This window comes from Oncorhynchus tshawytscha, linkage group LG13 (genome assembly GCF_018296145.1).
Source record: "Oncorhynchus tshawytscha isolate Ot180627B linkage group LG13, Otsh_v2.0, whole genome shotgun sequence".
Taxonomy (NCBI): domain Eukaryota; kingdom Metazoa; phylum Chordata; class Actinopteri; order Salmoniformes; family Salmonidae; genus Oncorhynchus; species Oncorhynchus tshawytscha.
Window position 1 is genome coordinate 83,751,455 of NC_056441.1, and position 14,372 is coordinate 83,765,826.

At 43.3% G+C, this 14,372-nt stretch overlaps 1 protein-coding gene across 2 annotated transcripts; it reads right to left on the bottom strand.

The window, feature by feature from the left end:
* Positions 1 to 2,221: 2,221 nt before the first annotated feature.
* On the bottom strand, positions 2,222 to 13,242 carry LOC112265718 (cyclin-L1). Of its 2 annotated transcripts, none has more exons than XM_024443280.2 (11): positions 12,917 to 13,242; positions 12,424 to 12,498; positions 12,011 to 12,123; positions 9,050 to 9,170; positions 8,691 to 8,755; positions 5,102 to 5,201; positions 4,695 to 4,799; positions 4,452 to 4,593; positions 4,161 to 4,272; positions 3,924 to 4,016; positions 2,222 to 3,562 (listed from the first exon to the last, which is right to left on the bottom strand). In XM_024443280.2, the coding sequence occupies exons 1-11, from the start codon at positions 13,154 to 13,156 to the stop codon at positions 3,097 to 3,099; spliced, it is 1,632 nt and encodes a 543-aa protein (XP_024299048.1). In that variant the 5' UTR covers positions 13,157 to 13,242; the 3' UTR covers positions 2,222 to 3,096. The 2 variants fall into 2 exon arrangements, with proteins under 2 accessions (XP_024299048.1, XP_024299047.1); XM_024443279.2 differs by having other exon boundaries at positions 9,050 to 9,173.
* Between the last annotated feature and the right edge of the window lie 1,130 nt (positions 13,243 to 14,372).

Genomic DNA, 14,372 nt, shown 5'->3' on the forward strand with positions numbered 1-14,372 from the left:
TGTGTTGTCTTACTCTCTCTGTTATCTACTGTAGGACCCTGTGTTGTCTTACTCTCTCTGTAGGACCCTGTGTTGTCTTACTCTCTCTGTTATCAAGACAAGTCATACATGTGTTTTTGTGCAAGCGTGTGTGTGTGTACATACAGTCGGGCTTTAAAAGCCGTACTGATCTGCTCCCTCGCTGTGGGGTTCTAGAGTGCTGGAATGTATGGGTCGTTCTAAGCTTGCTCATAAGAAAACCTTTAGTCTGGAAATGTGTGATTTCACAACGTGTTGCAGAGTTAGGTTCTTGATCACATACTGTAATATACTGCCAGGGGCATACAGCGCATTGAGTACCCTTCCAGTGGAAATTCAGGTAGCCTAGGGGTTAGAGCGTTGGACTAGTAACCGAAAGGTTGCAAGTTCGAATCCCCGAGCTGACAAGGTACAAATCTGCCCCTGAACAGGCAGTTAACCCACTGTTCCTAGGCCGTCATTGAAAATAAGAATATGTTCTTAACTGACTTGCCTGGTAAAATAAAGATAAAATAAATAATTAGGAATGTAGTTTGTGCAAACTTTCCTATACGTGTGTTTTCTTTCCTTAAACACTAACGCATGGTTGTTTAAAAAAAAGATTGCACAGACAAACATAGAAATGATCCACCGGGTAATATTCTGTTCAACAGTAGTCATAAGCTTAGACTATGGTGTCCAGTCAGGCCACCTGTTTAACATCCCATCCGAAAGAGGGCACCATACAAAGGGCAATGTCCCCACTCACTGCCCTGGGGCATTGGGATATATATATATATATATTTTATACCAGAGGAAAGAGTGTCTCCTGCTGGCCATCCAACACCACTTCCATCAGATTCTGGTCTCCCATCCAGGGACTGACCAGAACCAACCCTGCTTCGAGCTTCAGAGGCAAACCAGCAGTGGGATGCAGGGTGGTATACCGCCCTCTTGTGGCGAAACATAATACATACTCATCAGAACACTTGACAAACTACATTATACAATCCATATGTTGTAACATGATAACATAGGCCAAACATTGTTTAACAGGAAGTTCATGTTATCTACCAGTATCACTTACCTATACACTCTGCAGAGTAATAAGGCATAATATGCAGGTTTGGAATTACACTGCTCTGGGGTATTACACTGGGTTTTAATATATCAATTCAATAAAAAGTATTTACCCCATTGGAGCAATTACTTCCAATGTTAGAATGGTAGCAATGCCTGATGATTAGCAGAATGATTATGTGATAACAGATAACATTACCAGAATGTGAAGGGCAGATTTTCACACTTGGATCATGAAGACACCAGTCCTAGGTGCCAGTAGAGGAGGCCTGCTCGACTTAAAGAGATAGTTGTCATGCCAAGCTGGGGGCTGAGGACTTGGCCTGTGTTTAAACAGGCCCCATTTTGGCTGCATTCGTACAAGCTGACCAATTTCTGATATTTTTCTACTAATTGGGCTTTTGACTAGGGATGCACGATATCGGAATCGATGTGCAAAACCAATGTCAAAGCTGACGTGCACACCTATATATAAACGTAGGTAGTAGTAATGCCACGATAAACACAGCACTACACAGAAAAACAGCAACAAGTAGGTGCTATTTTTCAGATATTGTTCTACCGGAGTTACACAGTATTGTTGAAACCCACATCTATAAGCGTCTCTGCTATTAGCTTCAAGACTGACATTTGGACCAATGAGCATGCCTAGTCTGACAGCACAGTGGATCAACAAGGATCTCGTACTGAGGAAAGCCGTCTTGCTCAAGAATGTGCTGATTATCAAACCGCTGCTGCCATTGAAATGGCATTTGAGAACATGAACACACTCCATTCGAACAACTGACTCAAGAAATGAGCTCAACAGCGTCTACAGTAGAAGTGATGCTGTCTGTCACGGCATTGAAACACCTGCTCAACCAAACTGCCGACACACCGTACGGTTGAAACTCTTAATAGAGGTGGTGGCATCGTCTCTGAGCCTCTTTGTGTCGCCACCGTGCTCGATGCTGGGTACAAGGACCGCTACCTTGATGCAGACAGGGTTTTACATGAAACATTACAAAGCTGGACAAGATGGAAATGGACACAGTGACAGGGCGCAACGAGGAAGAGGCCGCGGACGGACAGAGCTGAAACCTCACTGCTTGACATGTATGATGAAATTCTGGTTGTGAATGAACAAAACAGCAAGTGAAAGAAATAGATTTTGATCATGTTTTATTGGTAATGGGGACATGTAAATGTCAACAAAATGACTTTTTAGTCAGTGTTTCAACTATTTAACTGTACTAGAATGCATAAAAGGCCACAAAAAAAATTCTATATGGGAATTGGGCGGGGGGGTTTCGGCAAAGACAATATTGGATATTGGTATCGTAAAAAATGTAGTTGAGTCATCCCTACTTTTGACCAATCACCTCAGAGCTGATCTGATTGGTCAGAAGGCCAATCACCTCAGAGCTGATCTGATTGGTCAGAAGGCCAATTAGAGGAAAAAGATCAGAATTGGGCTCCCTGTGTGAACACCACCTACAGCAGATTGCAGCTTTTCATGACCTGTAGTCCAGTGTTACAAAAGAGAAGTGGAGTCAGTCTTTTTTTTTTCTTTTTTTAATTAAGTAAAAATCAGACATGAACACGTGCAGACTAAAAACCAGTGTAACAAATTCACCACGATCCTAAAAAGGTTCTGAAATCAAGAGTCTGCATTCAGCTATAAAAAGATACAGCCTGTTTCTAGAGAAGCCCAGTAGTCCTTTGCAATCTGTACAGAACACTGCTTTAGATAAAACAAACAGAACCCGGTAGTCACTTCCTTCAGTCCACAAAGTCTTGAGGTCTTTCCTGAATTATTATTTTGTAGTCCACGCATTCATTCCTTCTTCCACTGAAGAGTCGCTTTTATAAATCAAAGCGTTGTCACTAAATCAGCAGTTTTAACCATCTTTACACTGTAAATATGTTGTCTCCAAGTCCAGCATTTACATGTCAATTAAAACAGGTTTGAAAAGGAGGATTGTGGTAAAGCAGAACACAAAACTGCATTAAGGAGTGGAGGGGACTCCTGCCCCTGGTTCAGCGGCGATGGCGCCCGTGCCCTGAGTGTCCACCACTGCTGCTGCTATGGCGTTTGGTCTTGTGGGTACGCGCCCTTTCTCGTTCTCGGTCGTACGACCTGGACCGCTCCCTCCTGTCTCCACGGTGATGTCCTCCCCCAGCCCCACCTCTCTCGTGTTTGTGCTTCTTGGCCGAAGAGAGGTCCGACGTGCTGCGGTCTCTGTCCCGCTCCCTCCCCCGTTCCCTCTCTCCTTTGCTGGCAGAGCGCGACCTTGACCTCTTCCTCTTGTGAGCCCCTCCGCCGCTGCTGCTATGACGACTCGATGGCTTGGGGTCGATGTTGCCATGGTGGCCGGGCTTTGGCTTGAGGTGTGGGAGGAGGAGGGGGGAGGACGGATGGCGTCGGGGTGAGGGGCTGCGGCTGTGAGAGCGACTGCGAGAACGAGAACTGTAGGTCCCAGAACGACTTCGCCGGCTGTTGTAACTGGAGAGAGTAAAGAAAAGAGTTAAGACTCCAGTTGAATATTACTACGAGAGTGTGACACTGGTCGTAATGTACCGCCTGTAAAGTACCGCCTGTAAAGTACCGCCTGTAAAGTACCGCCTGTAAAGTAGCGCCTGTAAAGTACCGTCTGTAAAGTACCGTCTGTAAAGTACCGTCTGTAAAGTAGCGCCTGTAAAGTAGCGCAGTAAACCGTCTGTAAAGTAGCGCAGTAAACCGTCTGTAAAGTAGCGCAGTAAACCGTCTGTAAAGTAGCGCAGTAAACCGTCTGTAAAGTAGCGCAGTAAACCGTCTGTAAAGTACCGCAGTAAAGCAGACAATGAATTAAGTACTAAAGTCTTACTGTCTGCGTGGGGAGCGTGATCGCGAGCGAGTTCTGGAACGAGATCCACTCCTACTCCTGCTGTTTCTCCCAATCTTAGCCTCCTTCCTCAGCCTGACAGAGAGAAAGAAAGGAGAGTTGAAATGTTCCATTTCCATTAGGGGTGTCTGTTTAAAATGGGAAAATAAAGCCCTTTTCCTCCAGAACAAAAGGCCCTGCTGTGTTGAGTAGTTAAAGAGCTGTGTGTGTGTCCCTCACCCGTTGTGTGGGCTCTTGGAGCCCTGGGCTCTGCTGTCTGGCTCTTTCTTTACAGGTTTGAGAGCCTGGGGGTTGGGTGATTTGTCCTCCACCTTCACTACGTTGGGAGAACCTGGGTAACACATAACATGTCTTTAGACTGGGTGGTCCCCGTTTAGAAATGGAATATTATTGTACTACTGTTACTTTTTATTTTAAGTACTTATCTATGATGACAGGACAACTTACTTAAATTGGACAGCTATGGTCAACTCAGGCTTTAAATTGACAGCTATGCTAAAGTAAACTTACAGGGTTTGGATCCGGGTGAGAAGCCTCCCAGGTTGGACAGAGCTGGGGTCCCATCAGGGTTCAGCCCTTTAGCCTTCAGCTTGGCCTCCTGCAGAGACATCTTCCTCTTCTCCACTTCCTTCTCCAGGTGGTCATAGTCCGGCTGGTCAAGAGAGTGTGTGACAGGGAGGGGTTAAGAAGGTACTGTGTGGTGGATTATGTTATACAGCAGGGTTGCTAGAAGGTTCGGGGGATGATATGTACCTTCTTCCTGGTGTACAGTTTGAGGGTGGTGATACAGATATCCTTGATCTCCTCCTCTGTGGCTCCAAACAGCAGGTACCAGTGAGGTCTGGATGGGAGAGGCATCTACAGACACACAGCACTTAGTTAATGATGGTAAACATTGGATTAGTAACCGAAAGGTTGCAAGATCGAATCCCTGAGCTGACAAGGTAAAAATCTGTCGTTCTGCCCCCGAACGAGGTAGTTAACCCACTGTTCCTAGGCCATCATTGAAAATAAGAATGTTCTTAACTGACTTGCCTAGTTAAATTAAATAAAAATGGGATGGGTAGGGAACACTGGTTAAAGAGACTCATCCTGTTACAGGAGAGATGTGGGGGAAAAGTGGAAGACTAGAGATGGGGAGAAGACCAATCCAACGGTACCTGCAGAGCTCTGGCAGCCAGGTAGATGCAGGCACAGGCGATAGTTTCAGCTTGGAACCTCACAAACACATTGGTCCTGAGGCTGTCATTCATGTAGTTCCTACAAGACACAAGCAACATACAGAAACATAGCACCATCTCCTCCCAAACAGCCCATATCACAGTGGTCTGGGCAGTCACCAGCTGGTTCTCGACAGCTACAGGGGTGCAGGTTTGTTCTAGCTTGACAATTAAATACTTGAACCGTGTGTTAGTGCTCGGGTGAAACAAAAGCCTGCAAACTGTAGCTCTAGAGGACCACAGTTGGTGACCATGCCAATAAAAGACAGATGTCTGAAATAGTAACAGGCTAATGGTATGGAGACTAGTTTATCTTTGTCCTGCTACCTCTCTCTCTCTCAGGTGCATCCATGTTGGTGTTGAGCTGGACATGCAGCGTCACAGATGAAAGCTTGTACACAGGACAGTGCAAACGGGGCTAGAGCCCACAGCTCCTTACCGTAACAATAGGACGTCCAAAAGAAATGAAAACCACTGAAGTCCTATTTCAGAGGTGGACATGCGTCCTACTATTCAAATGTCTTTGGAAAGTGCACATGCAAACTGAAGGTGAATGCAGAGCAGACCGAGGTGGAGGTGATCAGAGATATGATGCAGCCCTTTAGTAGGTCGCAGCCATAGAGGCAACAACTCATCTCTTGGCTGAGAGGAGAGATGGAAGTTTCCCTTAACCACAGCTCAAGGATGAGATTGGACAGGTCAGACTAGAGCTGTGGGATGGGATGGCATGCTGCACTCTAGTTAAGATATCATCTCTAAGTAGCTTTCAACTTGAACTCCCATCAAAAGGCCTACACAATGCTGTTATGTCGGGTAACAGGGTAGTAGTCGGAGTTTCAGTGACCCTGATAAAGCTATAGCTCAGGAAAGACATGGAAACATCTCACCGACAGACAATGGACATTTCTGATTGATGGTTTTGCCATCTAGCGAGCAGTCAGACAGACACACTGAAACAGAAAGATGAGGAGGGGGGGTGTGACAGAACACTGCTGGTAGAACCCCTACCCACTCAAAACGTGTCCCCTCCTCAAAACGTGTCCCCTTATTATGGCTGCAGGGGCAGTATTGATTAGCTTGGATGAAAGGTGCCCAGAGTAAACGGCCTGCTCCTCAGTCCCAGTTGCTAATATATGCATATTATTATTGGATAGAAAACACTCAGAAGTTTCTAAAACTGTTTGAATGATGTCTGTGAGTATAACAGAAATCCAAACAAGGAAGTGGGAAATCTGAGGTCGGCCAATTTTCAACCCAGCCCCTATTGAATACACAGTGGGATATTGGTTATGTTGCACTTCCTAAGGCTTCCACTAGATGTCAACCGTCTTTAGAAACTTGAACGAGGCTTCTACTGTGATGTGGGGATGGATGAGAGCTGTTTGAGTCAGTGGTCTGGCAGAGAGCCAGGTCCTGGTCATGCGCATTTCACATGATAGCGACCTGCGTTCCATGGCTTTTCTACAGACAATGGAATTCTCCAGATGGAACGTTATTGAAGATTTATGATAAAAACATCCTAAAGATTGATTCTAAACATCGTTTGAAATGTTTCTAGGACCTGTAATATAACTTTTGGAAGTTTTCTGATGTTCGGCTGGACGAGCGTTTGGATGTGTGTACTAAACGCCCCAACTAAAGTAGCTACTTGGACATAAATAATGGACATTATCGAACTAAATCAAACATTTAATGTGGAACTGGGATTCCTGGGAGTGCATTGAAGATCAAAGGGGATATTTATAAATTTATTTCTGTTGACTCCAACATGGCAGATCATTTATTTTTTCTTAGCGCCATTCTCAGATTATTGCATGGTTTGCTTTTTCCGTAGTTCATTTGAAATCTGACACAGCGGTTGCAATTAAGGAGCGGTATATCTATATTTCCATGTCTAACAATTGTATTTTCATTTACATTTATAATGAGTATTTCTGTAAAATGACGTGGCAATATCACCGGATGTTTTTGGAACTAGTGAACGTAACGCGCCAATGTATACCGAGATTTTTAAAAATATAAATATGAACTTTATCAAACAAAACATACATGTATTGTGTAACATGAAGTCCTATGAGTGTCATCTGATGAAGATCAAAGGTTAGTGATTCATTCTCTCTATTTGTGCTTTTTGTGACTCCTCTCTTTGGCTGGAAAAATGGCTGTGTTTCTCTGTGAGTTGGTGGTGACCTAACAATCGTTTGTGGTGCTTTCGCTGTAAAGCCTATTTGAAATCGGACACTGTGGTGGGATTAACAACAAGATTACCTTTAAAACGGTATAAGATACATGTATGTTTGAAGAATTTTAATTTCTTGTTTTGAATTTGGCACCATGCACTTTCACTGTCTGTTGTCATATCGATCCCGTTAACGGGATTGCAGCACTAAGAAGTTATTAATGGAAGCTGGGGCTGATAGGTTTTGCATATCTTTACTAAGAACAAAAAAACACATTGAAATATAAACTGGGCTTCTCTGAATAGTCTGACTAAATTTAGCCATTCTGAGCCAGTCCTGGAATGTGACTGGCATAGGGCGGCGCACGATTGGCCCAGCGTTGTCCGTGTTAAGGGAGGCTTTGGCCAGGGTATAATAATTTGTTCTTAACTGACTTGACTAGTTAAATAAAAAATAAATGTGGTCTGTCATATGATTTCAGATCAATTAAACATTATTCAGAAAACCAGCTCACACAGGGGTCGCCCAGAACAGGCTTCCCTAGACTTGCTGAGGGTTTGAACTTTGGACTGGTGGACTACTGATAGATTACTGCAAAAAGTGGCCATTGGATATTGATGGGTGGCGAGACAGGTCCTTGGAGACAAAGCCTGAGCAGGATCAGCCTGTAAGACATGTCTGGAGACCACGTCAGTTTGGGAAAATCAAATAGACAGTTCAACAGTACACTTTAACTACTGCATCAAAAAGGCATACCCAGAAAACGGTTGAGTCAAAAAAAAAATACTTCAGGATATGTTTACTTCAAATCTAGAGCAAGTAAACTAGAAAAAAAAATATAAGTAGAATGCAATAGTTATCTATATAGCTATCTAGAAAAAAAATTATACAACTTTAACCTAGGAAGCAAAACCCCCAAAATACAAATCCTTCTGGACACCCCCAAGAGAAAACAAGACGATGCTGGCAGTTGGGAAAGGCCCGCCCCCTTCAGTGAATCTCGGCAGAGAGCTCTCACTGGATTGGCTGTCTCCGAGAAGGGCAGCCAGCCAATGGGGGCACTCCTGAGGTCATGTGGTTGGAGGAGCAGATTTCAGAGGTTCTTTATGAGACTTACCAGCATGGACTACCCTTTAATCAAAGAGTAGAGAGAAAGGACAAAGTTAAACTGAGTTCCCTGGGCACCAGAATCATAGACTAGAAATAGCCATGCATGGACAAGAGGATAACAAACAGGTCTCAATAAGACACTAATGAATCCATCAGAGAATAGAGGTTACAGAGGGTGATACAGCAGGTGTTTGTGACGTAGGGCACTGGGTTAGTTAGGGTACAGGCCATGTACTTACCAGGCGGTCTGGACCAGAGTCTGATTCTTCTCACATTCCAGGACTTGCAGGTACATGACGATGATCTGGAAGAAGACCAATTGACATTATGCAATAATCAACACGGTTTCACAATCACCAGGTGTGGGAGAATGCAAACCACCAGGCTGTACTGAGAAGAGAATGTTCTAGAACACCACAACTACAGCTGTCATGTGCGTCACACAAACTATCAAAGACGTAATTGTAGTAGTGTAGTCTAATAGGTTGGCCTAATGCTAGTGTTGAGATAAATGTAGCTGTGACTTGAGCAAGAATAGCACCGGCTGGGTCTACAGTTGCACCGTATGTGTATTCTGAGCGATGTAACTGGGACTCACCTTGTGCGGGTGCTTGACGTGTACACAGAAGCCCAGCTCCTTCAGGATTCTCCGTTCAGCTTTGATCACTTGGTTTTTGGTATTAATGTAGTTCTGATCAAGAATCAATGAACTTGCACTCCTGCTTTATAAAAAGAATGAAAATAACCAAAAATGTTTCCCCCCCCTCAAAAACAGAAAGAAAGCACCCTTCTGCTTTCATTGACTGGTTCTCTTTTCCCCTTCAACCAACTAAAAGCAACAGGCCCAAATGTTTTTTTTAGGGGGTTTGACTCCTGTGATTTCAGTGGAAGCTTTTGAGTTACACTGATCCATGTCTACATCAAGTCACCATGCATCACAGCTTTCACAGAAATAAACAGAAACATCACCAAAAACCTGGACTACCCGTTCTGTTATTCCCCTTTGTAACCTGGACTACCCGTTCTGTTCTTCCCCTTTGTAATGGAATAACCTGGACTACCCGTTCTGTTCTTCCCCTTGTAATGGAATAACCTGGACTACCCGTTCTGTTCTTCCCCTTGTAATGGAATAACCTGGACTACCCGTTCTGTTCTTCCCCTTGTAATGGAATAACCTGGACTACCCGTTCTGTTCTTCCCCTTGTAATGGAATAACCTGGACTACCCGTTCTGTTCTTCCCCTTGTAATGGAATAACCTGGACTACCCGTTCTGTTCTTCCCCTTGTAATGGAATAACCTGGACTACCCGTTCTGTTATTCCCCTTGTAATGGAATAACCTGGACTACCCGTTCTGTTATTCCCCTTGTAATGGAATAACCTGGACTACCCGTTCTGTTATTCCCCTTGTAATGGAATAACCTGGACTACCCGTTCTGTTATTCCCCTTGTAATGCCCTTTGTAATGGAATAACCTGGACTACCCGTTCTGTTATTCCCCTTGTAATGGAATAACCTGGACTACCCGTTCTGTTATTCCCCTTGTAATGGATTAACCTGGACTACCCGTTCTGTTATTCCCCTTGTAATGCCCTTTGTAATGGAATAACCTGGACCACCCGTTCTGTTCTTCCCCTTTGTAATGGAATAACCTGGACTACCCATTCTGTTCTTCCCCTTGTAATGGAATAACCTAGACTACCCTGACTTCAGTCGCATAGTCACCCAACTAAGAAGCCTTACAAGCAAAACATGCACTTTCACCATGTTGTGGAAAGAAAATACTTCAGGTACGGCCTACATTAACGATTTACTTACAAAACGAGTACTTAAACACACCATTTGTAAGAAAATGGACTAACGGATTTTGGTCATCACCATCTATAGACTCATATTGTGTGTAAAAACAGATTTTGATGTATACTTTACTTAACCAGGGAAGTCACATTGAGATCGCCATCTCTTCTTCAAGTGAACCCTGATTACAGAAAGTGCTACACTAGGAAGTATGTAAAGGACCCCATCATCTCTGTTAACCCAGCAACATGACCGTACCCATCTAGTCCTCTGATATGACAAGGTAGCAACATGACCGTACCCATCTAGTCCTCTGATATGACAAGGTAGCAACATGACCGTACCCATCTAGTCCTCTGATATGACAAGGTAGCAACATGACCGTACCCATCTAGTCCTCTGATATGACAAGGGGGTAACATGACTGTAGCTAATACTTCTGGACACTAGATCTGTCAGAATTTAATAAATTTTCTAACGGAACAGTTATCAGAACAAACATGACCAAAGTTGCTATTAAAACGTGCATGTCATGGCAGTCTACGTTTTCTTTACAAAAGCAAGTTTGTATTTACTAATTTCCTTACTTCAGTGGTAGTCTAGCCAGGATGAGATGAACAGTTCATGTTTCCAAGCTACTACACAAGCTGCAGTCAGGCAGCAGATGTAATGGGTTATATCTACTCCAAACCCTGACTATTCAGTTTAGCATACAATGGTCAATTTCCAAGACAAAAACTGTTTCCTCCAAACAAAACTCCCCCCCAAATATTTTTTTTTTTAAAGAGTCTGGAAAGCCCTGCGTATGTTCATCAATTACAGGTGATGCATTTTCATTAAAACTCAACCCACCCACCTCTTAAATGCATCACATCCCCTCAATATTAAATCTAGATAGGAAACTAATGCATGTGAACAATTGTACAAATGTTCTAAGGGGGGAAATTTAAATAAAAAAAGGTGATATTTCTGTGAAAGCCACGAATGCCATTTGGTGAATGAGGGAGATGCTCTGTAGTACACACAGTATGTAGTGTTTGAGCTACGTTACCAGAGGGTCCACAAACACCAAAAGCTTAGACTGAGACAAAGGAGTCCAAGGCTCCCAGCCTAGGACCTGCGGCCAACCTGTCCTCCCCGATCCCAGTGCACCGCAGTGACTCACACCACGGGCGTCTCCCAGGGGAGGGGGGGGGGGTGACACCTCGCTCATGGTTGTCATGCCGACTGCTTCATCTCTACGTACCATTCCACATCACCCAGGCTTTGGTAAATGTAGCTGGTCGCTGTTAGTTGGTTGCAAGGGAAAAGAGAACCCAAGTTAATACCACAGCCTTAGAATTGGAACTGAACAGATTATTCTGGTCAAAGACACACTCGTCTAGCAGTGTGTCCTGTCTTCTGGTGCCTAGTAGTTCTCTCTCTTGGCAACCAACAGTTATTAAGGTTAGAGGTGCTAATGTATCACCTTTCACTGATCTACTTGTCTATGCATGTAGCTGTGAATATAAATGTTGTAACTACCATTGATCAGAGATGAGGAAACTGAAACGTTTTAGAGTATGGTTTAGAGAGCATGGATCAACAAAGGGCATTTGTTTCACATTCATACATCAGAGCATCATACAAGATACTTAAAACATAGTTACTAATTAATATAATGCAAGATGAATATACTTGCATTTTTCACAAATGGTCAATGTACAATTAAAAGAGATGTAAAACCGACAGAAACAAAGGGTAGTTTCTATATGGATGCTTACCTTTTGCCTCTATGACTCTGTTTTAAATGGTGAAAAACATTGATGACGTCTCTGAATCGTCGTGGCGCTTCCTCGATCTTGGAAGCCAAGTTGACACAGGCCATTGCAACAATCTGGGGACACAAGAATAAAAAAGATTTACAGTATGTTGCAAGATGTGGTTAGCTAGCAAAACACTAGCATTACTCTGAGGCGTTGCAACGATTACGTCACCTAAAGTGACAAGCTAGCTAGCTGCAATGACTATGAAATAGTTTCAAAACAGGCCTGGTTACGTGCCACAATCCAGCTCCGCTACTGTAAATTACAATATGGCCGCCAACGTAAACGTTTTATACACACACTACCCGGTGCCGATGCTAAACTACCTAATGCTGTACTGCTAATTTGCCGAAAAAGACAACTTGACTTACCTCAAAACTGTGTTTGACAAATGATTTTGAGTAGAAAAAACGATGAAAAAGAACTTGACCCGTAGCCATTGCCACCTGTAATGTAAAGAACAATAAATTAATACGACAGTTTTATGTCATGTTAAATGGAATTCATAAATAGATATCCGCCATTTTGTTCTTGTCATCCCACGGCCGTTATCCCGCTGTAAGCGCAGCACACGTTTAAATCAACTACTTATTCAAATAAGTTAAATTTGTAACGGATAATTGCGCTAAATAACACGGTTGTACACATGATTCGACAAAAAAATGACCAAATTAGTCTACCAGATTATGCTAATAAATAAGTTAACTAGCTAGCTGTGAGCGAACGTTAGCCTTGGCCATTTCCCGGCCTTGCTTGGCCTTATTTTGACGGGTTATATAAACAAAGATGCGATAAACAACAACCGCTATAGTACTTGTGTTTTTCACAAGATGACGATACTGGATGTTTATTTTGAATGTTTACCTGTGGCAAGCGTAGAAGAATACCAGCCGATTGAATTAGCTCGCAACCCAGGATACGGAGATCGGTCTCCGTGTGCAGGTCGAGGCCATCGAGCATAGACGGGGTTGGCTGAAGCCTTTCCTCTGGTATAAGAGAGTTGCTGATAGTGAGGTAAACTTCAGAATAAACTCTGTCGCCGATAAGGATCCCATCACTATTCGTGGATGTGTTAGGGACAGCGGAGAGGGGACCAGCGGCCATCTTCGTCACAAATGAAAGCAGTAAACGACACAACAACGCGGCAGAGACAGCTTCAACCGCGGAGGAAAGGAAGGAGCGGAGCAAATCGATGACGTCAGCGCACGGTCGAACTACGAACAGTGTACATACGCGGGACTTTACGTGACAATAAGTAAATAGTTCCAAGCAATCATACATTTTCCTGAAGTGCCTTTACGACCTTTTTTTTTTTTACACGATAGGTTATACTATTGGTCATATAATTGTGAATACAGTTTGATGTATAATCCCATGGGAATGGGTGATGCAAGGGACAATTAGCAAGCTTTTGGGAACTGTCTGGAATTTCCCAATGACGATGATTCTGGGAACTCTTTCTTTGTATAGCGTTGGAACATATCCATCCGCCGTCATACACTGCAACGATGTATCAAAAGGCAGCAGGTCTGAGACTTCCGTCCCCTTCCTTGCGTGATAGCAGTCAGACAGAACAGTGCTTCCGCTTAGCGCTCTCACCAGTGAATCCTGTGTGGTTCTTAGTGAAAACACTGCAGTAGAACCACAAATTGAAACGTCTTTGGTAGTCAGTTCTAGAGTCGTTCCATGTCATTTCAGCAAGCCATGACACCCACCATCTCAGATAGCACCCAAATTGGCCATTGTAATTGATAGGATTCAGATAATATTCAATAAATATAGTACTTAACATCTGGTTTGGATCAAACTTCTTCCTACCAATGAGTAAGACATGAGGAATCACCCCTCCCCCTATATTTCAAAAACTACCTACAGACCCCCATGCCAATCCAACCCCAACAACCAGTATCAGTTCTCTATGTTAGACAAGTAGTATGAAGTTAAGGCTTGGAGTATTGCTTCTCCATACTATGTAATGCATTCCCTGTGAATCTGGTGATGTTTTTCATCCCTGTTCAGAGAAACAGTAGTCACTGAAGTTGTTTATACGTTTTGACCACTAGATGCTGCTGTTCCTGATATATCCAGACTTTTTAAAATCAATTTTTGCTGGTCTCGTGATTATTAAATAGATCCCAACATTTCCTATGTAATTTTGGGTAGAAAACCAATAGATTTAGTATGTTGAAAATAAATGTTGTGATCATCCTCACAAATCAAACCATTCCTCCATGAAATAAATACAGTGTTAGTGTATTTAGCTGACTGATTGCAGTCCGCCGTGGTGCAGACACCATCTAAAGGGAAAAGTATAGGGTAT